Below are 24,155 nucleotides of genomic sequence, written 5' to 3' on the forward strand. Positions count from 1 at the left end.
TAATTCGGGCTGGTGCAGCGGCTGGTGAAGGCATGTCCAAGGCTCGAAGTCATCAATCGCTCCGTCTGCATTGAAGGTGCCCGTAGGGCCCTTGCCCGTGCTAAGGTGCACTGGTGGAAAAAGGGCCTTTGGTCGCGGTTCGCAACTGCCATTAGTCGCGGTTGCGCAACCGCGACCAAACAGGCGCGACTAAAGGCCCCCCCCTTTAGTCGCGGTTGCTTAAGAACCGCGACTAAAGGCCCGTCCACGTGGGCGCCAGGCGGCCGTCGGGGCGGAGGACCTTTAGTCGCGGTTCTTCTGGCCAACCGCGACTAAAGGCCGCCGCAGGTTTAGGGTTTTAGCCCCCCCCCTAAACCTGTTTTCTGTTTAATTTGTATTGTTTTATTTCTTTTGTGCTTTATTTTAATTTTGAAGGAGTTTCACATATTCTACGGTACTACATACATGCATATGAATGTACAATTTCAAACAAATTTGAAATTAGAACCAAAAAGAATTCAAGAGGAATATACAATATATATTCAATATCATCGGATGACCATATACAATTTTGAACAAGTTTCCATACATAATTTAATGCATATAAAGTTCTACGTCCTCGTAATGGTGTTCTCCTTTAGGATGGAGGACTTCCCTCCTGAACCATCCAGCTAGTTCCTCTTGAAGTGGTCGGAAGCGAGCTTCTGGACTAAGCATCATCCGGAGGTTATTCCTCTGAGCATTGGTATCACTCGGAACCCGCCGCTCAGAGGTGTATCTCCGGATCATCTCACAGACATAGTATGCACATAGATTGGTCCCCGCTGGCTGAATATCCTCACCATTCTTAGCCTTTGACCTTTTGAATTCTAGCTCTTTTTTGAATTCACCGACCTTTGTATCTACGAACCGTCTCCAAACCCTACGAGGCAAAGAAAATTAAATGAACAAGAGAGTTATTAGTTACTTGATATTAGGAAATGAACGAAATAGGCCGATCGATATAGAGCGCAAATGAATGAAAATAATTACTTCTGCAGCATTCTTCTCATGCCGCCCCAAAGCTTTGGATCCTTATTCAGAGAGTCGTGGACGAGACATTCTGAGGTGTCAACTTTAATTACTAGCAGAATCCAGTGGAACCTGCGGACACGATACATGCACAGTACGTCATGCATAACTCATCGATTAGCCGGCCACATACCATGCATGGAGTAAACAAAAGAGAATGTGCTCAAGACAGAAACACTCACCCAAAATGGTAAGGAAATAGAATATCACTTTTGAGTTCCTGCTTTGTAAGAAACTGCCACAGGTCTGCCTCCATGTCGGCGGGGTGATGCTCCAACACATATCCATTAACGATGTGTGGGTCAATGAACCCAACATCATGGATGTTCCTTACTCTGCATTCCTTAATCTTCATTCTGCATGTATAATAGCGGACACAACAATATAGTTAGGACATATATATAGTGCAGGCAATATGAACGAGATGGGGTAGAAATAAATCACTTACAGAACGTAGCAACTGATGATAGATTTGTCGAGCTCGCGCAGATTGAAAAGCTGGAACAATTCACTCAGATGAATTTGTACATAGTAATGTTTGAAGTGATGCTCATATCTAACTTCCGCATAAATATATTCTTTGGCGTTTTTATTTTTTATGTAACCCTTGTACCATTTCAGCAGACCTTTCATTTGTGGAGGTAGATCCTCTTCCTGCGCAGGCTCGACGAGAGGCCCATTCTTCACATATGTAATTACTACCTCCTTCACTGGCGCCTCATCAAGGCCTAACAGTTCACGAAGAGTAATACCTAAGTTGGCCGCTTGTTCTCTGGCACTCGTTACAGTCAATCCATGTGCTGCCGCAGCTGCTATGATATCGGGGTCATCCGGACCGGCGGCTTTCACTATAAGCGGGGCAATCGATTGTTTACTTTGTTCCCCGAGCTGGGCAACTCGTTTCCCGCTTTTTTTACTTTCTAATTCCGTTTTCTCGGCCTCCTCCAAGGCTTTGTTCTCCTGGTTCTCCGCCCGCTCTTTCTTCTCCTTCAACATGAGTGCCTGCCTACGAAGTTCACGTGCATAGTCGTCAGGCAGATTCTTCGCGGCTTGGGACGGTGTGCTCAAAAATGACTTAGCCCACTTCTTTTGCTCATCAGAAAATACTGGCTTGGGCTCGGGCTCTCTTTTCTTCTTGCAGTCCGCCTTCCATTTCTCATGATCAGCAGCCGCGGCCGCGGCAGTTTCCTCGGCACTACGTTCCCAAGGCCTTGTGGGGAGAGGCTTCAGTGATGGCTCCGGTACCTTTGTGGTCTTAGGTACATAAGGGTCCGGGTTAATAATCCAGGACTGCTTCTGCTTCTTTGCCGGAGGTGGATTGGGGGGCGGCGTCTGATCACCCGCCGGACGAGGACTGGGGGGCGGCGTCTGATCACCCGCCGGACGTTGTGGACTGGGGGGCGTCGGCTGACGTGACGGAGGTGTAGGTGAACCGCCACCACCACCACCACCGTAGGGGGGTGGACTTGTTGTCCTTGGCGCCTCGCCTGGAAACTTGATAAACTTCTTTTGCCATAGAATGAAATGGCGCTTGACATCTCCAAGTCTTTTCTCCCCTTCAGGTGTAGCAATGTCAATCTCCAGGTCCTCAAACCCTTGGACTATGTCCTCCACCGTGACACGAGCATAGCCATCTTGAATGGGGTTGTTGTGGTGGAGTGCTCCAGGTAAACATGGTAAAGCACTGCCGATGGCTACCTTCATGGACATGTTCCCGATAGGATAATACAGATGACATTCTTTCATCTCCTTTATATCGTCCACGGGGTAGCGAGGAGGCTCCGGTGCAGTAATTTCGACCACCAGAGGCTCCGGTGCAGTAATTTCGATCGTCGGTGCATCTGCACCAGCCGATGGGGCCTCCGTGGAAGCCACACTGCTTCTCCGCTGCTGGCTTCTGAGATCCGCTGGATGATCTTCATGCTGCGCCCGAGCTGCATCTCTTTCGGCTACTAGTACACTCACGGTTTTCTTCATCACATCCATTTCCGATGCCAACCGCGCCACAACATCTGCTTCCCGATCCATCTTTCTCTTCCGGCTTCTGTAACCGTACGGGTCATCGTTCTGGGGGAACCCTATTTTCCACGGAATGTGCCCCATGCCTCGTACACGTCCTCCGTGTTCAGGATTCCCGAGGGCTTTTGTCAGCGCGTCGTTCTCTCTGTTGAACTTGATCTTCCCCTCTTGAGCATCCCTCATTGCGTCAATAAGGGCTTGGGTGGGTTTAATTATTTTGCCCCGGTAAACACACTCCCCTGTCTCCGGGTTCAGCGTTCCCCCATGCCCGTACCACCAGCTTTTGGCCCTTGGGTCCCATCCCTCCGTACCTGGACGGATTCCTCGCGCCCTCAGCTCGTTCTCCATCTTCTCCCACCTAGGCTCCCAAAGGCGATACCCTCCTGGCCCCATAATATGATTGTACTCCTTCTTAGCCGCATTTTCCTTATTTTTTTCGATATTTGAATGAACTGCTCCGATTTCTTTTGCTTCACAAATTCTGGCCAATCATGTTTCAGTTTCTCATATTGTCCTTTGAAATCCGGAGTCTTGTTCTGCTTGACAAAGTCATGGGCTAGATTTTGCTTGAATTTCCGGAATGCGTCGGCCATCTTATGAAGAGCGAACTGTTTGACTAGCCTCCTCCTCTCCTTGTTTTCCTCAATCTTGTTACCCTCCTCATCGAATTTGTTGTATTCCGGAGGTAGAACGAAATGTTCCATAAGCTTCTTGAAGCAATCTTTTTTTGTTCTCTTATCGACAAAAGTGAAACCAGCAATTCGTGCCTTCTTTGGCTTATTCCACTCCTGGACGGTGATCGAGACGTTGTCTCTAACAATGGCTCCGCATTGGTTGACAAACTTGGTGGCGTTCTTGCGGGGCTCCAGCGGCCTGCCGGTTGCACTGTCGACAACCTCGATGGTGCATGTTTCTCCTTGTTTCATCGTCTTGGTTGCGCCACGCTTTGACGACGTACTCGATTGTTTCGACGATCCGGCCGAGGGCTAAAATAAGAAAGAGAGTCGCGCGCGTTAGTACACACATATTTATTCAAATCAGTTAGTTTGTATCACCAGAGGCTCAATGTATATATATACCTCGGCGCCGGAGGTGGTTGCTACTTCCATTTGAAGATCGTCGTTTATCGACGTTTGTTCGGCATCATCTTGCTGACGGCGCCCTTCATCTTCACCGTCAAGGTTCAGATAAGAAGAGATATCATCTTCTTCTTGTCCGGTCGGCACATATAGAATATCGCCGTTTATGATGCCGAACATATGTGCTTCACCGTCCGGATCATAGTTGTCCATAATCGGGTCAGCTCTATCGTCCGCCATTATGTCAGTCCTGAAAACATGTAGTAAAAACAAATTAATTAAGTGAAGAAGGGGGGCGGTGGCGGTGGCGGTGGCGAAAGGGCGGTGGCAAAAGGAGGGGGCGAGGAAGGGGTGGGAGAGGGTGTCGCGGTAGAGCGCGAGACGGGGCGGCAGACGACGGCGTCACGGAGAGGGAGGCGAGGACAACACACATGTATAACCCTCGCCGCCCCCTCTCGATCCCTAAAAAAACACCGCGCGCATCGCCGCCCCCCTCGCCGCCCCCTCTCCGTATATACGTTTTTTTGTTAATTATCAAATTTTACGGTTTTTTTGTTAATTATCAAGTTTTAAGTTATTTTACCGTTTTTGTTAAACTAATTAACTAGTTAAAATTAAAAAGAACAAAAAAAAGAAAAAAAAGAAAAAAATTCTCTCTCTCTCTCCACGATCTCGCTCTCTGTAGAGAGGCGCGCGCGTGCGCGCGCGGCAGCGAGGCCGGCCGGCGGCGTTGAGGGCGGGCGAGAGGCGGCGCGGTGGGCGAGGGAGGCCGGCGGGCGGCGTACGAGGGCGAGAGGGGGCGGCGGGCGCCGTACGTGGGCGAGAGGGGGCGGCGGGCGACGGCGGGCGGCGTCGAGGGCGAGGGCGACGGCGGGCGGCGTCGAGGGCGAGGGCGACGGCGGGCGGCGTCGAGGGCGAGGGCGACGGCGGCGGGCCTTCGGCGCGGTGTTGAATCGGAGAAGACGAGAAAGGGTTCGGGCCCTTGTATTTATAGCCCCCCCCTTTAGTCGCGGTTGGGGAGGCGACCCGCGACTAAAGGTAACCTTTAGTCGCGGTTGGGGAGGCGACCCGCGACTAAAGGGTAACCTTTAGTCGCGGTTGGCCAGACCAACCGCGACTAAAGGGGTTTTTGGCGGGTATTTGCGTTCCCGCGCGCAACGACCTTTAGTCGCGGTTGGGCAGGCCAACCGCGACTAAAGGTATTTTTCAAAATACTTTTTCTTTTTCAAAATCTTAAAAATACAAATAATATATCAAAAAATTCAGAAAAATAAAACTAATTCAATTCAATATGTTAAAAACACAAATATTATATCAAAAAATTCAGAAAAATAAAACTAATTCAATTCAAAATTCTAAAAATACAAATAATATATCAAAAAATTAAGAAAAATAAAACTAATTCAATTCAAAATGTTAAAAATACAAATAATATATCAAAAAATTCAGAAAAATAAAACTAATTCAATTCAAAATCTTAAAAATACAAATAATATATCAAAAAATTAAGAAAAATAAAACTAATTCAATTCAATATGTTAAAAATACAAATAATATATCAAAAAATTCAGAAAAATAGAACTAATTCAATTCAATATGTTAAAAACACAAATATTATATCAAAAAATTCAGAAAAATAAAACTAATTCAATTCAAAATTCTAAAAATACAAATAATATATCAAAAAATTAAGAAAAATAAAACTAATTCAATTCAAAAAATATACCAGAGGCCGGCCGTCGGCTATGGTGGTACGGCCGGACTCTGCAGAGCGTCATGGACTACATCACGGCCGGCGATATCCCCCGCCTGCGCTACCCTCAGTTCGAGCCACGAGCGCCGCCCGACGATAGCGATGACAGCAGCGACGACGACGGCGGCAACTTAGAAGGCGACGACTACCAGTACAACGGCGGCGGCTATGAAGACTACGAGTATGCATATTATACGCCTAGGCAGGAGTATGACTAAATCACTCCAAATTTCATGTATCATCATTGGTATCTCGAATCATTCGAAAATGGACACCAAACACATCACGGGTAATATAATTCACATGATCCATTCAACAAAGTTTGGTACAATAAATTATTACACATCATTTCTTCCCTTGTGTCCCTGCTTGCTTACGATTGTGCCGTATCCATGGAGCATCCTCATCATTTAACTTAATGCTTGGGTCGGTGTTCACTTTGAAGGGCGGAATTTCAGCAAACATATTATAATCTTCTGACATGTCTGTCTTGTCCTCCACTCCCACGATGTTTCTTTTCCCTGAAAGAACAATGTGGCGCTTTGGATCATCGCATGATGTACTGATCGTTTTCTTATCTTTCCGTTTCCTCGGTTTGCTACTCATGTCCTTCACATAGAAAACCTGAGCGACATCTTTCGCTAGGACGAATGGTTCGTCAAGGTAACCAAGATTGTTGAAATCCACCATTGTCATTCCGTATTGCTGGTCCACCTTTACCCCACCTCCTGTTAGCTTGAACCATTTGCACCGGAACAAAGGGACCTTAAAGGAGGGTCCATAGTCAAGTTCCCATATCTCCTCTATGTAACCATAATATGTGACCTTTTGCCCATTCTCGGTTGCTGCATCAAAGCGGACACCACTGTTTTGGTTGGTGCTCTTTTTATCTTGGGCGATCGTGTAAAATGTATTCCCATTTATCTCGTACCCTTGGAAAGTCGTTATAGTCGAAGATGGTGTCTTGGCCAACATGTACAGCTGATCTACAACATCATTGTCATTCATTAAATGTTTTCTCAACCAACTGCCGAAAGTCTCCATGTGGGCCTTCCTAATCCAGGATTCAGGCTTCCCCGGGTTGTCCGAGCGTAAAATATTCTTGTGTTTCTCAAAGTACGGAGCCACCAAGCTGGAATTGGTCAGTACAGTGTGGTGTGCTTCAGTCAGAGAATGGCCGTCCATACATATCGTTGATTTCCTTCCGATCGTGCCTTTTCCACTTAGTCTCCCCTCGTGCCGCGATCGAGGAAGACCAATCGGCTTAAGGTCAGGAACAAAGTCAACACAAAACTCAATTACCTCCTCATTTCCATAGCCCTTGGCGATGCTTCCTTCTGGCCTAGCACGGTTACGAACATATTTCTTTAATACTCCCATGAACCTCTCGAAGGGGAACATATTGTGTAGAAATACAGGACCGAGAATGAAAATCTCTTCGACTAGGTGAACCAAGAGGTGCGTCATAATATTGAAGAAGGATGGCGGGAACACCAACTCGAAACTGACAAGACATTGGATCACATCGTTCTGTAACCGTGGTAGATCTTCTGGATTGATTACCTTCTGAGAGATTGCATTGAGGAATGCACATAGCTTCACAATGGCTACTCGAACATTTTCCGGCAGGAGCCCCCTCAAAGCAATCGGAAGCAATTGCGTCATAATCACGTGGCAGTCGTGAGACTTCAGATTTTGGAACTTTTTCTCCGCCATGTTTATTATTCCCTTTATATTGGACGAGAATCCAGACGGGACCTTCATACTGCTCAGGCATTCAAAAAAGATGACCTTCTCTTCTTTGGTCAGAGCGTAGCTGGCACGACCTTGAAACCATTCCGGATGCCGGTCATCAGGGTCTTTCAAACGTTGCTGGTCCTGCCGTGCTTCCTTTGTATCATTTGTCTTCCCATACACGCCCAAGAAGCTTAGGAGGTTCACGCAAATATTCTTCGTAACGTGCATCACGTCGATTGCAGAGCGGACTTCTAGGACTTTCCAATATTCTAGCTCCCAGAATATAGATTTCTTCTTCCACATGGCTGCGTGCCCGTCAGCTCCCTTCGGAACTGATTGTCCGCCAGGACCCTTTCCAAAGATGACTTTCAAATCCTTGACCATATCAAATACCTCAGCACCAGTGCGTTCCGCAGGCTTCGGCCGGTGATCTGCCTTGCCGTTGTAATGCTTGCCTTTCTTTCTTACTGGATGAATTTTCGGAAGAAATCGACGATGCCCAAGGTACACGTTCTTCTTACAATTTGGCAAATGTACACTTTCAGTCTCATGTAAGCAGTGCGTGCATGCATTGTATCCCTTATTTGACAGTCCCGAAAGGTTACTAAGAGCAGGCCAATCGTTGATGGTTACGAAAAGCAACGCTCGTAGGTTAAATTCCTCTTTTTTGTGCTCATCCCACACACGGACACCAGGTCTGCCCCACAGCTGTAAAAGTTCATCAACTAATGGCCTTAGGTACACATCGATGTCGTTGCCGGGTTGCTTCGGACCTTGGATGAGCACTGGCATCATAATGAACTTCCGCTTCATGCACAACCAAGGAGGAAGGTTGTAGATGCATAGAGTCACGGGCCAGGTGCTATGGCTGGAGCTCTGCTCGCCAAAAGGATTCATGCCATCTGTACTTAGACCAAATCTTATGTTCCTTGCGTCAGCTGCAAAATCTTTGAACTCTCTGTCGATCTTTCTCCATTGCGTTCCATCTGCGGTGTGTCTCAACTCCCCGTCCGACTTACGGTCCTCTTTGTGCCATCGCAACAACTTGGCATGCTCTTTGTTCCTGAACAGACGTTTCAACCGTGGTATTATAGGAGCATACCACATCACCTTGGCGGGAACCCTCTTCCTGGGTTTCTCGCCCTCAACATCGTCACCAGGGTCATCGCCTCTGATCTTATAACGCAATGCAGTGCATACCGGGCATTCATTCAAATTCTCGTATTCACCGCGGTAGAGGATGCAGTCGTTGATGCATGCATGTATCTTCAGAACCTCTAAACCTAGAGGGCAGACAACCTTCTTTGCTTCGTACGTACTGGCGGGCAACTCGTTATTCTTTGGAAACATATTCTTCAACATTTTCAGCAAGTTTTCAAATGCCGAGTCAGCTACACCTGCCTGTGCCTTCCATTTCAGCAAATCCAGTGTGCAGCCCAGCTTTTTCAGACCATCATCGCATCCGGGGTACAACGACTTTCTGTGATCCTCTAACATGCGATCCAAATTCTCCCTCTCCTTTTCAGTTTCGCAGCGTCTCCGTGCATCAGCAATGGTCCGACCAAGATCATCAACGGTCTCATCACGTGCCTCTTCTTCACCTTCACCTTCCCCTTCACCTTCCCCTTCACCTTCAGCATCCTCCATGAAAGTATCACCGAAATGAGCAAGATAGCTTTCATCGATGAAATCATCCCCTTCTTCATCTTCTTCCATTATAACCCCTCTTTCTCCATGCTTGGTCCAACAATTATAGCTTGGCATGAAACCGTGCCGAAGCAGGTGCAGGTGAACTTCTCTTGAGGAAGAGTAACCCTTCTGATTCTTACATTCAACACATGGACAGATAACAAAACCCTTCTGCTTGTTCGCATTAGCCACTACGAGGAAATCTTTCAAACCCGTAGTGAACTCGCGGGAGAGTCGGTTACCGTACATCCATTGCCGATTCATCTGCATTATTATAATATAAAATATATAATTAACCATCATGCATTTGTTAAACTAACTAGCTATAAACAATAGAAATTAAACAATGAACAACACACATGCATATTTTATCAATGACACACATGCATGAAAGGTTCAAGTTGCTAACCGCGATCGAGGAGGAAAAAATAAATGAGGAACCTCAAGTGTGGCTCCAACACTTCATATCATGTTTGTTTCACCCTCTTGGGGCATTTCATCAAACACCTTGTGTGCATAAGAGGAACCAAAAGCAAACCTACACCCCCTTGTGAAGCTTGTGAAGAGAAGTGGCACCAAATGGCTAAGTGAGCGTGCTGAATTGGTATATATAGGGGAGGAGCTTTAGTCGCGGTTGGCCTGGCCAACCGCGACTAAAGGCCTTTGGGCACCTTTAGTCGCGGTTGGCCTGGCCAACCGCGACTAAAGCCCATCACGTGCACCAGCTGGCCACCGAGCGCCCTGGGCCCAGGCCTTTGGTCGCGGTTCGTCTGCCGAACCGCGACTAAAGACTTCATTAGTCGCGGTTCCTACAGTTTCGCGACTAATGGGGCTGGACGGAAGCCTCTTTTTCTACCAGTGGTGCACTGGGGCAAGCTGGATTCTGAGAAGCTTGTGAAGGACGGGCCACCGCCGGGGAAAGAGCATCGCAAGCCCGAGAATTATTATAAGGATGTTCTGAAGGGTGCCTGCCTTGTGGCGGATGAATGTTCTAGGGATGTAATTTTTAAGTGAAACTTGCTCGTTTTGTCCTGTGCGCTGAAAACTTGTTCATATGCGCTAAGCAATGCTGTTGGAATTTAAAATATTACCTTCTGTGCGGTTGTTTATCAATTCTGAGAGATGGCAAGTCGTCGGCTTCTGCCCCCGTGCCGCTAGTGCTGGGGTGTTCGGGGATAAACCTGAGCGCTCTTTTCCCCATGTTTGGGTCCTTCGAGGGAGGCGCTCAGCCCAACGAACAAGGCAATCGGACTATAATGCGTGAATACTCTCACTTAGCCATAGAATTCTATAATTTTAAATTTCGGCGAAGCCCCTGGTATTCGGAAGACCGAGTTTGGGGCGCTATCCATGCCTTGGCCAGATAGAGCCGGCTCCTCGCTCTAAGCGGCATCAGTCTTTAGGGACTCGAAAAACCTCTCGAACAGCGACCAGCTCTCGCTTCATCATGACAGTCAGTTTTAGCTTTCTCCACTGAGGTGCTCGAACCAGCTCAACTGGGGCACAATCACAGTGGTTCTCCTAGTGCTACCTTAGCCGATATAGCGGAACATAAGGCACCAAAACATAGGAGCCGGGCAAACCCAACTATTGACCCAAGACATGATTCGGAGCCGATGCATATAATGCTATAAGTTCGGGGTGCCGCACTTGTTAAAGTGTTCGGACTTCTCACACCATATTGAGGGGTACTAAAGCCCCTGGCGTATTTTGGTCGTACCAAAGTGTACAGATGCAACATGTCGTTAAGGAACATATATTAAAAAAGAGTAATGCAAAAATAGACAAAAGCTATGCATTGTTTATTAAAGAGGGCTGCGATCAAAGCAGAACGATACAAATAATGCGATAAGCAAAAGGTTGGACTATGTAACATGTCCGTTCCAGGGGCAAGCTGTGGAATAGTATGCGAAACAGGTATACTGCTCGTGATAGAGACCACCTGGGAGTTCCGTAATGCGGCGTGGCTTGTCTGCTTCCCTGGTTCTTGCATCGTTTGTGCGGCAATTGAACTGCCGAACAGGCCTTCCGAAGAGTGGAGTCCTGAAAGTAAGAGAAAATTAAAAAATCGGCAGCCCCTGGTGCGGTTTAAGCCGTGTTTCGGGCGTGCCGTGATGGTGCCCCTCCCCTGTACCCATGGTATTTCTAGAGCGTAATTATGTACGTGAAGTACTGGTATCGCATTTTTGCGAGGGCTGGGGTTGAGGACGCATTGCTACGCCTGCTCGGGTCGTGCCAGGCGGTCTTGTTGTAGGTTACTCCGGGCGCGCTTGACGGTGTCCGGTCGTTTAATGGCCGGACTGGAGAACTGCCTGGAGAGGCTGCTTTGTACTTCTGCTGCAAGGGCCGCCGTGTGCTCCTCCGTTCGGAGGGAGCGTTCGGTGTTTCCATTGACCGTAATTACTCCTCGAGGGCCTGGCATTTTGAGCTTAAGGTATGCGTAGTGCGGTACCGCATTGAACTTGGAGAATGCGGTTCGCCCGAGCAGTGCGTGATAGCCACTGCGGAATGGGACTATGTCGAAGATTAACTCCTCGCTTCGGAAATTATTCGGAGATCCGAAGACCACTTCAAGTGTGACTAAGCCTGTACAGTTGGCCTCTACACCTGATATTACGCCTTTAAAGGTCGTTTTAGTGGGCTTAATCCTCGAGGGATCTATGCCCATTTTCCGCACTGTATCCTGGTAAAGCAGGTTCAGGCTGTTGCCGCCGTCCATAAGGACTCTAGTGAGATGAAATCCGTCAACAATTGGGTCTAGAACCAATGCGGCGAATCTGCCATGATGGATGCTAGTGGGATGGTCCCTTCGATCAAAGGTGATCGGGCAGGAGAACCATGGGTTGAACTTTGGGGCGACTGGCTCTACCGCGTATACATCCCTTAACGCGCGCTTCCGCTCCCTTTTGGGGACGTGGGTTGCGTATATCATGTTCACCATCCGCACTTGTGGGGGAAAACCCTTCTGTCCACTGTTGTTCGGCGGCCGGGGCTCCTCGTCGTCATCGCTATGCAGCCCCTTGTCTTCATTTTTGGCATTTAACTTTCCTGCCTGCTTGAACACCCAACAATCCCTGTTGGTGTGATTGGCCGGCTTTTCGGGGGTGCCATGTATCTGGCATAAGAGGTCGAGTATTCGGTCCAAACTGGACGCCCCCTAGGATTCCTTTTGAATGGCTTTTTCCGCTGACCGAATTTAGAGCCTCTAAATCCGGCATTAACTGCCGTATCCTCAGTATTGTCGCCGTTAATGCGGCGCTTCTGCTTGTTGCGACGCGATCTGCCACTACTGTCCCTGGTATACGAATTACCAGGGTTCTTGGTCATATTGTTGCTACGAGCAAGCCAGCTGTCTTCTCCCGCGCAAAAGCGGGTCATGAGTGTCGTGAGTGCTGCCATAGACTTCGGCTTTTCCTGTCCAAGGTGCCGGGCAAGCCACTCGTCACGGATATTATACTTGAAGGCTGCTAAGGCCTCAGTATCTGGACAGTCGACTATTTGATTTTTCTTTGTTAGGAACCGTGTCCAGAATTGCCTGGCCGATTCCTCTGGTTGCTGAATTACGTGACTTAGGTCATCGGTGTCTGGGGGTCGCACATAAGTGCCTTGGAAATTGTCGAGGAATGCGGCTTCGAGGTCCTCCCAACAACTGATTGATCCTGTTGGCAAGCTGTTAAGCCAATGCCGAGCTGGTCCTTTAAGCTGGAGTGGGAGGTATTTGATGGCGTGGAAATCATCGCCGTGGGCCATGTGGATATGAAGGAGATAATCCTCGATCCATACCACAGGATCTGTTGTGCCATCATATGATTCGATGTTTACGGGTTTGAAACCCTCGGGGATTTGATGATCCATTATTTCGTCTGTGAAGCATAGTGGGTGTGCGGCGCCTCTGTACTGGGCTATATCACGAGTAGCTCCAATGAGCTTTGTCTACTGTGTTCGGCCCTGCCGAATTTGTGGCCGGCGTGACGGTTACCGTCTCAAGCCGTGGGGCGCCCACGCGATCCGTAGATCGATCTTGTTTGCCTTGCCTTGTCCTCCAACATATCTCGTAAGTCCGGCGCATATTCCCGTGCCTTGGTACGGGGTGCGGCTTGAGTGGAGGGCCGAGAGGCCTCTCTGTTGCGGCCACGAGGTGGCCGGTCGGCCGCATCAAGTGCTTCCTCCTCTAATCGGGGTAGCAACCTGTGCTTTGGGTAGCTCTTGGAGGGGAGTTCGAGTTTATGCTCTTCGGCCGCAAGGACTTCAGTCCATCTGTCGACTAGCAAATCTTGGTCAGCTCTAAGTTGTTGCTGTTTTTTCTTGAGGCTTCTTGCCATGGCCATAAGCCTGAGTTGAAAACGCTCTTGCTCGACGGGATCCTCTGGCATGACAAATTCGTCGTCGTTGAGGCTTGCCTCGTCTTCGGAGGGAGGCATATAATTATCGTCCTCGACCTCTCTGTTTGCCGCTCTCTCATGAGGACTGGTTTCTCCATCCTTCTGTGCTAAATCTTGCTGGAGGGGGTTTTCTTCGGCACTCTCCGGAGTATTATTATCTCCCGTGCTGGAATCGTCGTATTTGTTTTGGCGGGATTTTGATCGGCGCCGCTGACGCCGGCGCTTAGGCTGTTTCTTGGAGGGGTCATCCTCTGCTGTTCCATCGCCATCTCCTTCTTTTGGGGTGTCCATCATGTATATGTCATATGACGAGGTGGCTTTCCAGGGCCTAATAGGCGCTGGTTCTTCATCGTCTCCTTCATCGGCGTCCATACCGTCGATGTCTTCGGAGTCGAAGTCGAGCATGTCGGTTAAATCATCGACAGTGGCTACAAAGTGGGTGGTGGGTGGGCTTTGAATTTCTTCATTGTCCGTACCCCAACCTTGCTGACCGTAGTCCGGCCAGGGCTCTCCTGATAAAGAGAGAGACTTCAGTGTCTTCAGAATATTGCCGAAAGGCGAGTGCTGAAAGATGTCCGCGGCAATAAACTCCATGATCGGCGCCCAATCGGATTCGATCGGCAGGGGCACGGAGGGTTCGGAGTCCGGAGAGGAGTCCGACTTCTTGGAGTCACGAGTCTCGCGGAGTGCGGGGCTGGTGTTCGGCTCGATCGCCGTTGGGATCGCAGCCCCCGAGGCGGCGTCCAACCACCCATCCTCGATCGGTGCAGTTGGCTCCGAATTAAGGGTCGAAGCCGATGTGAGTGTGGCCTCCAGGGCACTGTTTGGTGGCAGAGCTAGATCATGCTCGTCGTGACAGTGTGGCGCGCTCGGCAGTGGCTCGAATCCGTCGAAGATCAAGTCCCCGCGGATGTCAGCCGTGTAGTTTAAGCTTCCAAATCTGACCTGACGGCCAGGGGCATAGTTTTCGATCTGCTCCAGATGGCCAAGTGAATTGGCTCGCAGTGCGAAGCCGCCGAAGACGAAGATCTGTCCGGGGAGGAAGGTCTCACCCTGGGCTGCATCGCCATTGATGATCGTAGGAGCCATCAAGCCTGACGGCGACGACACAGAGGAACTCTCAATGAAAGCACCAATGTCGGTGTCAAAACCGGCGGATCTCGGGTAGGGGGTCCCGAACTGTGCGTCTAGGCCGGATGGTAACAGGAGGCAAGGGACATGAAGTTTTACCCAGGTTCGGGCCCTCTCGATGGAGGTAAAACCCTACGTCCTGCTTTATTAATATTGATGATATGGGTAGTACAAGAGTAGATCTACCACGAGATCAGAGAGGCTAAACCCTAGAAGCTAGCCTATGGTATGATTGTGTTGTCCTACGGACTAAAACCCTCCGGTTTATATAGACACCGGATAGGGTTAGGGTTGCATAGAGTCGGTTACAATGGTAGGAGATCTACATATCCGTATCGCCAAGCTTGCCTTCCACGCCAAGAAAAGTCCCTTCCGGACACGGGACGAAGTCTTCAATCTTGTATCTTCATAGTCCAGGAGTCCGGCTGAAGGTATAGTCCGGCCATCTGGACACCCCCTAATCCAGGACTCCCTCACTCGTCTCGCGCCCGGGCTGCAGGACCGATCTCTTCTTGCACCTGGCTGCAGGACCGAGCCCGTCTCGCGCACGGCTGCAGGACCGAGCTCGTCTCGCACCCGGCGACATGACCGAGCTCATCTAGCGCACGGTGCAGCAGGACGAGACGATGGTGGCCAAATGCTTGGGGCCGCTCAGTCTCTTTGGTTGGGGTAGCGGCGGGTCTCGGATGAGGTGGTGTTTAGGCCTTGGATGCCGGGGCGGCGGCCCTGGTGGTGGTTGCGCGGTGCTCATGGGCAGAGCCCGTGGCTCGGTGCTGCCCGGTGACTATGACCATGGGGGCGGTGTGGCTGCCGGGATATGGCGTTCAGTGGCATGAGTGTTGGCCGGGGTGAAAACCCGCTCTTTCTTCGGACGGAACGGCGGCGGCGAATCTCGCTCCCTTCCTGAAGGCATCGTCGTGGCTCTCATTGCCCGTCATGTTGCTCTAGGGGAAACTCTAACCCTCGGGTCGGACGGTGGCGGCGCTCCGGTGTCGTTTCCTTCCTGAAGGCGCCGCTTTGGAGCTCACGGTTCGTCATATATGGCTTCATCTCATCGCAGTGGCGTGTTCACGGCGGAGACCCCGGTGGCTGTTGTAGTGCTAGGGGAGGTGTTGCTGCGTTCACCATCTTTGTATCCGGCCTTGGGTGTGTGCGTGTGTTTTGGTCGCGTGCGTTTGTACCATGTTGCTGTGGATCGTGCTTTATATATAAAGCGGGGCGAAAGTCTTTTTCGATAATGGAAGCTACAGACAAATTTATCTCAGTTTATTCATGCTTTGCTTACATTTTTACCGATTTCCTTTACATGTTACTTGAAATTATTTGTTCCGATCTAGCAGCAGATATTATTATTTGCTGTTTTCGGACTTATTTGCATATATGTGTCAACTGTCAAGTAAATTATTATTAGAACTATTTATGGTCTTTTCGTTTTCTTCCATTGTGAAATGCGAGTCATATATGTGTGCAGACATGCAGTTCTGCATACTAGGCTAAGTAATTGCTCGTGAATAACAAATTAAGGTAAGCAATGTGACTAGGCATACTTGATCAATACAGCTAAATCAGCCAAGCATTGCCATTTATTCTCAGCCATCAGGTCGTCTCTACCCACACAGACTAGAATACGCAATTGGAATTATTGTGGTTGCATGTTCATTTGTTTGTGTTGTGACATTTGTTTTTGGAAATTTTCCTCTGCCACAGTTTATTGTTGTGCATTGTATTGCTTGTTTTTTGATATCTGGTATGTCCAGATTTTCTCGTTAGTGTTTCTTATTGTGTACAGTTTCTTTTTTTTTTTGCGAAGGATTGTGTACAGTTTCTTGGAGAATGATACAAATTTATCTCAGTTTATTCATGCTTTGCTTACATTTGACAAATTTCCTCTGCCACAATTTATCTCAGCTAGCAGTATTTGTGTTGTGAATGATGCAAATGGCATGCAATGCTTATGTCAAACCGATTAAACTTACACTTGATAAACTAGCACATTTCCTGCGTACAGTTTCTTGGAGGCTGGACGGTATTCGGTATGTCATCATACCAAATTGATGCTACCGGATTAATGACACAACATCAGGCACTTGACTCCAATTAAGTAATTATTAGGCTGGTCATAGTGGGAGTAACATAGATAGTAACATAGATGCCACATAAGCAAAATTGGTGATGTGACAAGTAGTTAATGAGGAGAGAGACAAATAGAGTAACATAATATGTTACCATCACATAGCGGTTTCCAATGCATAATGAGTCTACAAAGTAATAAATGAAGGCAACTATGTCACCACACCTATGACACTACCCACTATAAAGGTAGTAACATAGACTAGTAACACTAGTCTAAGTTACTCTCCACTATGACCAGCCTTAAGTAGTTGGCATGGCTCACTTCTGGAATTCTGCCTTGAAGAATATTTTTGGCAAAACCGTTCACATGCTCAAGACCTCCACTGTAGATTGTACTCGGCTGCCTCACTTTCTAATTTGTAATACATGAGGGGCTGCATATATACCAGCACAGTTGTTTTTTCTGTTCTAGTAGGTTACTTGTTGCTTTGTGCTAGTTTGATGCATGGAAGCATTGATTTCTTGTTTCTCTCAACTAGGGCTGGAAAAAAAGCTCGAAACTCGTGAGCTAAACGGGTAGCTCGTGACTCGGCTCGAATCGACTCGAACTCGAAGAATAACGAGTCGAGCCGAGCTTTAGTTTAAGATCGTTTATAGACCAAATTAAACGAGTCAATCTCACGAGTACTCGTGTAACTCGTTAGGCTCGGTACAAAAGATCAGCCACTCTCAATATAAAAAAAGATTAGCCACTCAGCATCCTATGTCCCAAGCGCACAACACAAGGCCTAGCCATTGAAGGCCCAACCGCCTAGAAGACTCATGCGTTACAAGAAAATTACTATTGTTTAATATATACATAATAATTTTTATAATATTTGAGGATTTTATATTTATATCTTTAACGAGCTTAACAAGCTAAACGAGCCAGCTCGCAAGTTATACGAGTCGAGCCAATCTTGAATTTAAGCTCGTTAATAATAACGAGTCGAGTCGAGCTAGCTCATTAATGAAACGAGCTCTAGCGAGTCAAGCCGAGCTGGCTCGACTCGGCTTGAATTCCAGCCCTACTCCCAACATATCAGATCTTCCATGACATTGACATTTAGGTATGCACAAATATAATGTATAACATGTAATTTGAGGCTTACTTTACTCACCATGTCATATCACCTTCCTCAGATCTGTCGACTGGTTTAATCAATTTCTGCAGAGCGAGGAATGTGATCAACCCACCGGTAACCTCACCGTCAAGTTCTGGGAGGAGTCTGGTCCCATCGAAAACGTACTCTCGCGTGTCAGCGTGATGAGTCTCCGTGAGTTCAGAGGGGAGCCAAGTGAGCTTGGCTTCCTCGAGTTCTTCTTCCAGAGCGCACGGGCGCTGAAGGCCGCAACCGTCGTGATGGCCAATCCAAACTTCACACCGTCCTTGGAAGACGAGGCGCTTTACAAAGTGAGGAAGAGTTCCGTAAACATGGCAAGTAAGTCCTGCGAAATGTTTGTCCGCAGGAGTAACGGTCCCGCCGGAGGTGAGGTCTGGAACTTCAAAACCGGAGCAGATTTTTCTTTCCAGGACCCCTTTTCGGTAGCTGGGGTTCTCAGCCGAGCCTAGTTTCTGCGGACAAGTGTTTTTTTTTTTATATATATGTACAAACTATATGAAGTATGGTACAAACTATGGCCTGGTGGGCGTTGGAGATTATTAGCTTCTTCCTGACTGTGATCCCTAAGACATTTCACTATGGCAACGTATTTCATCCCTTGGTGCCTGCTAATTTTGCATTCCACTATGGTAAGATCTTTGGTGCCCTTGGTCAGTTGTGACTTATAACTCCAAACATTACTTCAGGCCTTCTCCACTTAGTATATTCTTATGTGAAGGAGCTTTTGCCCTTTTGCATGTAATTGCGAAATAGAAAGAATTTCTATGCTTGCCTGCTTATCTCTTACCACGAGTATTTAACCAAAAACTATCACAATTCATGAAAACGTGTCCAGAAACTATCACTTTACAAATTTATGCCGAAAACTACCAATTTTTGACCAATCTTTGACTAAAAACTACCATGTCGCAAAAGTGCCCGATTTGCCTCTTCTAAACGCCTTTCTGACAGGATGGGCCCACAAGTCAGGGATGACGTGGCGGCAAAGTCAACTCTGTTTATTTTGACCGTTAAATTAACCGTTATGGCAGGTGGGACCCACACGTCATCATCAACCTTCTTCTTCCTCCCCTCTTCTCTCTCTTTGACATTTCAACAAACACCTCTTGTGCATAGGACGAAAGCAGAGGAGTTCCGGCAGCCTGCTCGCTTTACACCACGTCGGACCCCAGCACGAGCGTCGGGTGAACCAGCTCCGGGCCGGCTCTGCCTCGCACTGCACGGCGGCAGTGGCGGCAGCCTTCGCGGCGAGCCGAGCCGCTGGAGCGAGCTCCATCGGTGACCCCAGCCAGGCCCGCACGACGCCTTTCCTCCACTGATTTCTTCTCCCTCCCCTGCTCTAATCTCTCTCCCTTCTTCGTTTCTTCTCTGCTAGGAGACGAACGGAGACCCGACGCCAGAACCGCCCTCGATCCGGCCTCCTCCTGCTCGCCCCCGGAGCACCTTGCCTCAGGTAACCAAGCAGAGGAGCCCCGCTGGCCTGCTCTTCCTTTCTGCCTTCCAACCCATCTGCTTCTTTCTCGCTCGCGTGGCCCCTTCTCCTCACCTCTCTCATCCTCTGCTGCTACAGGAAAACGCCATGGATGGCCCGAAGCTTCGACCGCTTAGCTCCAGCGACCCCGCCCGGATCCGCGCGTTTGCCACCCTCGGCTACCTCGAGGAGCTCAGGCGCCCTGCTGCCATGTTCTGCTACTGCCGCTGCAAGTCCCACGGCCCACGCCTCCGCAGCCCTGCTTCTCGCGTGCGTGCAAGCGAACGCACAGCCGCGCGCGTTGACCCTCGCTGTGTCCAGCGTGCGACCGGCGGGCGCGGCGAGCGGCGACGCGGCGCGCGGCGGAACGGGCGAGCAGCAGCAGGTACAAACGGCGTTGACTAACGATGCCAGCACTTACATGCGGGCAATGCCTGTCATAAGGGCGTTTAAAATGGACGAACGGGTCGATTTACATACTTGGTAGTTTTTAGTTAAAGATTAGAGAAAAAGTGGTAGTTTTCGGCACAAATTTGTAAAGTGGTAGTTTCTGAGCACGTTTTCATGAATTGTGGTAGTTTTTTTGTTAAATACTCCTCTTACCACACTAGTAGAACTGCATTGCCCCTGTCAGGAGGTGAGATGACATAAACTGTGATCAAGTTAATAGAGAAAATCATTTATACATACAATACCGGATATATGTAGTTGCCAGCATCTTTTGGTCTACATGATGACTTCTCGGCTGTTGCTTCTACAAACTTCTGTGTTTCAACAAGGTTGCTCCGGTAAGACAAAGACCTTTATAGCTTTGCTTATGGCGCACCATCAGTGGGTGCAGAAGGAAGACGATTATGATTTCTTTAAGGACTTGGCTATAATTTCAGTATATGGTCTTCGGCCTTTTCAAAAGAATGTAGTTTAGGGTGAATCTAATGGTATTGTTTTGATATTTTAGATGTTGAAAGATTTTATACAAACTTGGTCATAATTTAGAAAGTTTGGATTTGAAGAAAAATATATTACACATTATATTATATAAGACGGGGGAAGTACATAGAACATGAGAAGCTTTTTTTTTCTTAAAAAAATCTGAAACTACCACCTAAGTTTTCTTTCGACAAAGAATGAATTTTATTGGCTCAAAATAAAGCAAAAAAAAAAAAAAAAGAATACAAACACAAGGAGACAGACGGCCTCTGCATGACTCGTTATAATCCTGTCACTTCAAGTCTGATAAATTAGTACGGGGAAGCTCAACCATCTTGCTGTTGGGAAAAGTAAAGATTACTATAGCATTTATACTAGCGTTCCAGTACGAAGACTCTTGGTGTAGACCCTTGAGACCATTAAACCGTGCCACTTCAACAGGCCTTGGTGGATATTTAAGGGCTGCATAAGCATCCTCTAAAGTTAAACTGCGCATCAGTTTAGTTTCAGAAGTTGTAGCACATTGCATACGCCATGTCGAGCAATGGCGGACCAACGGTCGCCGTGAAGCTGTTCATTGACAAGGAGAAGAAGAGGGTGCTGTTCGCCGAATCCGACAAGGACTTCGTGGACATCCTCTTCAGCTTCCTCACGCTGCCTCTCGGCACCATCGTCCGTCTCTTCAACAAGCAGTCTCAGATCGGGTGCCTGGACGAGCTGTACAGGAGCGTGGAGAGTCTCGGCGAAGATCACTTCCAAACCAAGGAGTGCAAGGCCATGCTCCTTCGTCCCGTCAATGCCGCGGCACTTCACTGCGACCGGCTTAGAGTCAAAGTTGACGACGCCGATCTGACGGCAATATATGTCTGCTTTTATTATGGGAGCTGCAGCGAAAGGTACTTCAGCACAGTACGGGGTATTCGATGCAGGTGTGGTACTAGTACCATTAGTGACACTAGGAGGTGGCCACAAAGCTCTCTCGTTGCTGCTGGAGAAACTGCGGATGGGATTTTTTTCCAAAGGTGGATCGAAGTTCATCATCACGGATGATCTTCATGTTGCTCCTTCCTCTACGAGTCTCATGTTCTCCCTGATGGACAAGCTTGGGCTGCATGAACAATTGAATATCAAGGAGGAGGTGCTACATCTCAATTCCAATAAGGTCTGTCTTTCTAGCTTCGTTTTTATTAGATTTTATAATTTGAATTTCACCAATTTGTTTAGAATCTTGATGTATCTGTAGTTCTGTACAAAAGTTTTAAATGACCAACTATAGGATTCATGCACAATTGTTCGAAAAAGTTCTAAAATAAAGATATAGCCCTGCTATAGCTGACAGTCCGCTATTTAAAACATTGATCTATACTTCTGTAGTGCAAATTGGGATCCCCCCCCCCCCCCCCCCTATCATTTACAGTTACATTGTATTCCTTCCAGATGATTGGCTTGCTTAGGAGAGCACTGCTGTCTAAGCACCCTTTGACTGGCCTATATTTCAATGCTGCTATAACGCCCAATGGGGTGAGTTCTTCCCAGCTTCCTCACAATCTGTTCGCACCACAAGCAATTGAGGCTGAGCCCAAGTTCAAACCAATAACGATAAAGCTTGTTCAGAAGAAGGATAATTCCTCGGTGTTGTACGCGGAAGTTAAACAAGACTTGGTTGATCTTTTGTTTGGCCTCCTTTGCATTCCTGTTGGGTCTATAATGAAGACTTATAGTCGACTGTCACCAAATAGATGTCTTGATAATCTCTACAAAAGTGTAAATGGAGCAGGATGAGTAAAACAAGACTGCAGAAGCTTACTCCTATCCCCAAAGCTGGCCCCTTTCTTTGGGTGCAGCAGTAATGTGCTCCAAGTAGAAGAATTACCTCGGAGATGCCATAACTTTCCAAGGTATCTTTACGAGATGAATCCGAAATCCCCCAAAAGAGGAGATGAAGCTTCTTATAGGGCTTATGTCAATGGAGGGTCCATCAACTTCATCGTGACTGATGATCTTCGTATCGTCGATTTCTCCCTGGCCAAGAGTCTCCAAGCCATACATGCAGCCAAGATTCCCAAGGGCGAGCTTGTGGAGAAAGAGATAACACTTGACAAAACCCAGGTAAGTCAACAAGGCAAGAAAAGTAGTACATCGTTTTCTCCCCTTTTCCAGTTTTGTATGTTCTTAACAGCTGTTTTTTCTGGCAACAGGTTTTGAAGCTACTAAGAGCTTCACTGGATACTCGCAATGCCCTAAGCAGTGTGCTCTTGCCTCCAATTCCAAAGAAGAGTGTCACCACCAGCGCCGCGACGACGTCAACTCCAGCCGCCATGGCATCAGTACCTCCCCAGCCGAGAAGGAGCCCGCGGCTCCGAAAGCCCATTCAGCCATCAGAGTGACCCACCTACCCATATCATGCGAAAACGAAAGATGCCAAGAAGAAGACATTTCTGCGAACTAAGGATTGTCCTGTGCAAACTTGCAATCGCGTCTCAGTTGCTTGAATGAAGCCACTGTCCTGCAGTTTACCCAGTTGCTTGAAAAAATTCTGTTTCTTTTTTTCCGTTTTCCCTAATTACTAGTATCATGTTTCGAGTGATTGGAAACACTCACCTCTGTTAAATTGGCATTCAAATGTTGAACGATGTCGAGGGCAAATCCTGTTCTGTGTTTTTTTTCTTGAGAAAATCTCATGAAGCTTTTATTTAACTCATCACAATGTTTACATGGATGAAAGTAAGATCTCCCGGGTTGCCCAACCAAACATGACGGCCAACACCGATATTCGAGTTCCTAATACTCATGACTAAAAAAGCAACTAGTAAAAAGACTAGAACGATCTATAATTTCTTGAATAATCGCACCATGACTTGCCGCACTTCTCTGCTTGATGTCGTTGATGACAGCTTTGCAATATGAAGCAATATAGATTCTCCGCTCATAGAGATCATCGGCCAAAGCCTGTGCTTCTCGAACTACAAGGGCATCTAGTGTGGTTGGGTCAAAGATTCCCACAAAAGTGATCGTTGAAGCTCCCATGTAATTTCCATGAAAATCCCTGCACACAGCGGCCACAGCTCCCACCGAAGCATTCCAAGGGCGGCATCAACATTAATTTTCTTCATATTCTCCGGTGGAGCAACCCATCCGCTCTGCCTAGCAGGATGCTTGGCCCTCTCACTACTTATGGCTTCTTCATCGCCTGTAAGTCATCTATGAATGAGTTGATGAAAGCATTAGTAGCAAACGGCGTCTGGTATATGTCCTTGTGAAGAACTTTTCTCCTTGAGCTCCAGATCATCCACAGGAATACAACCTTGGAGGCAGACTATATGGCAGCAAGGGTCTCATCCGCCAAGGCGAGCAGCCGTAAAGGGGTCGACGTTCTCCATCTTCGACTCTTGGAGGCAGACTATATGGCACCGTAGTGCGGCAGTCCGGGCAGTTCAGATCTATCATTTGGAAACAGATGATACATCTTTGGGTGTGGCAAAACCAAAGCAGATTGGAACTCACAAAACCCAGCCTCGCACCTCAGTACAGCAGCAAACAGGCGTAGTACCACACGTAGACAGGGGTTGCAACAGCAAACAGGGCGTAGCATCAGGTTTTCCTAACATTGGACATAGACACACACATGATCACACATGTAACTCCTAGCTAGCACTTGGGGCTGCAGGCCCGGCAATT

At 47.9% G+C, this 24,155-nt stretch overlaps 1 protein-coding gene across 1 annotated transcript; it reads left to right on the forward strand.

Moving 5' to 3' along the window:
• Positions 1-22,031: 22,031 nt before the first annotated feature.
• LOC123181019 (uncharacterized) lies at positions 22,032-23,208 on the forward strand. The gene is made up of 2 exons (XM_044593230.1): positions 22,032-22,586; positions 22,676-23,208. Exons 1-2 carry the CDS (start codon positions 22,389-22,391, stop codon positions 22,862-22,864), a joined length of 387 nt encoding a protein of 128 aa, XP_044449165.1. The 5' UTR covers positions 22,032-22,388; the 3' UTR covers positions 22,865-23,208.
• The last annotated feature ends 947 nt before the right edge of the window (positions 23,209-24,155 follow it).

Source organism: Triticum aestivum, chromosome 1A (genome assembly GCF_018294505.1).
Source record: "Triticum aestivum cultivar Chinese Spring chromosome 1A, IWGSC CS RefSeq v2.1, whole genome shotgun sequence".
Lineage (NCBI taxonomy): Eukaryota > Viridiplantae > Streptophyta > Magnoliopsida > Poales > Poaceae > Triticum > Triticum aestivum.

What these genes read in the sequence shown, in the direction of transcription:
- LOC123181019 (XM_044593230.1), top strand. Translation starts at nt 22,389, where the DNA reads ATGAATCCGAAATCCCCCAAAAGAGGAGATGAAGCTTCTTATAGGGCT. An exon ending in TAACACTTGACAAAACCCAG is followed by an intron (nt 22,587 to 22,675) that starts GTAAGTCAACAA and finishes TTCTGGCAACAG; the next exon opens with GTTTTGAAGCTACTAAGAGC.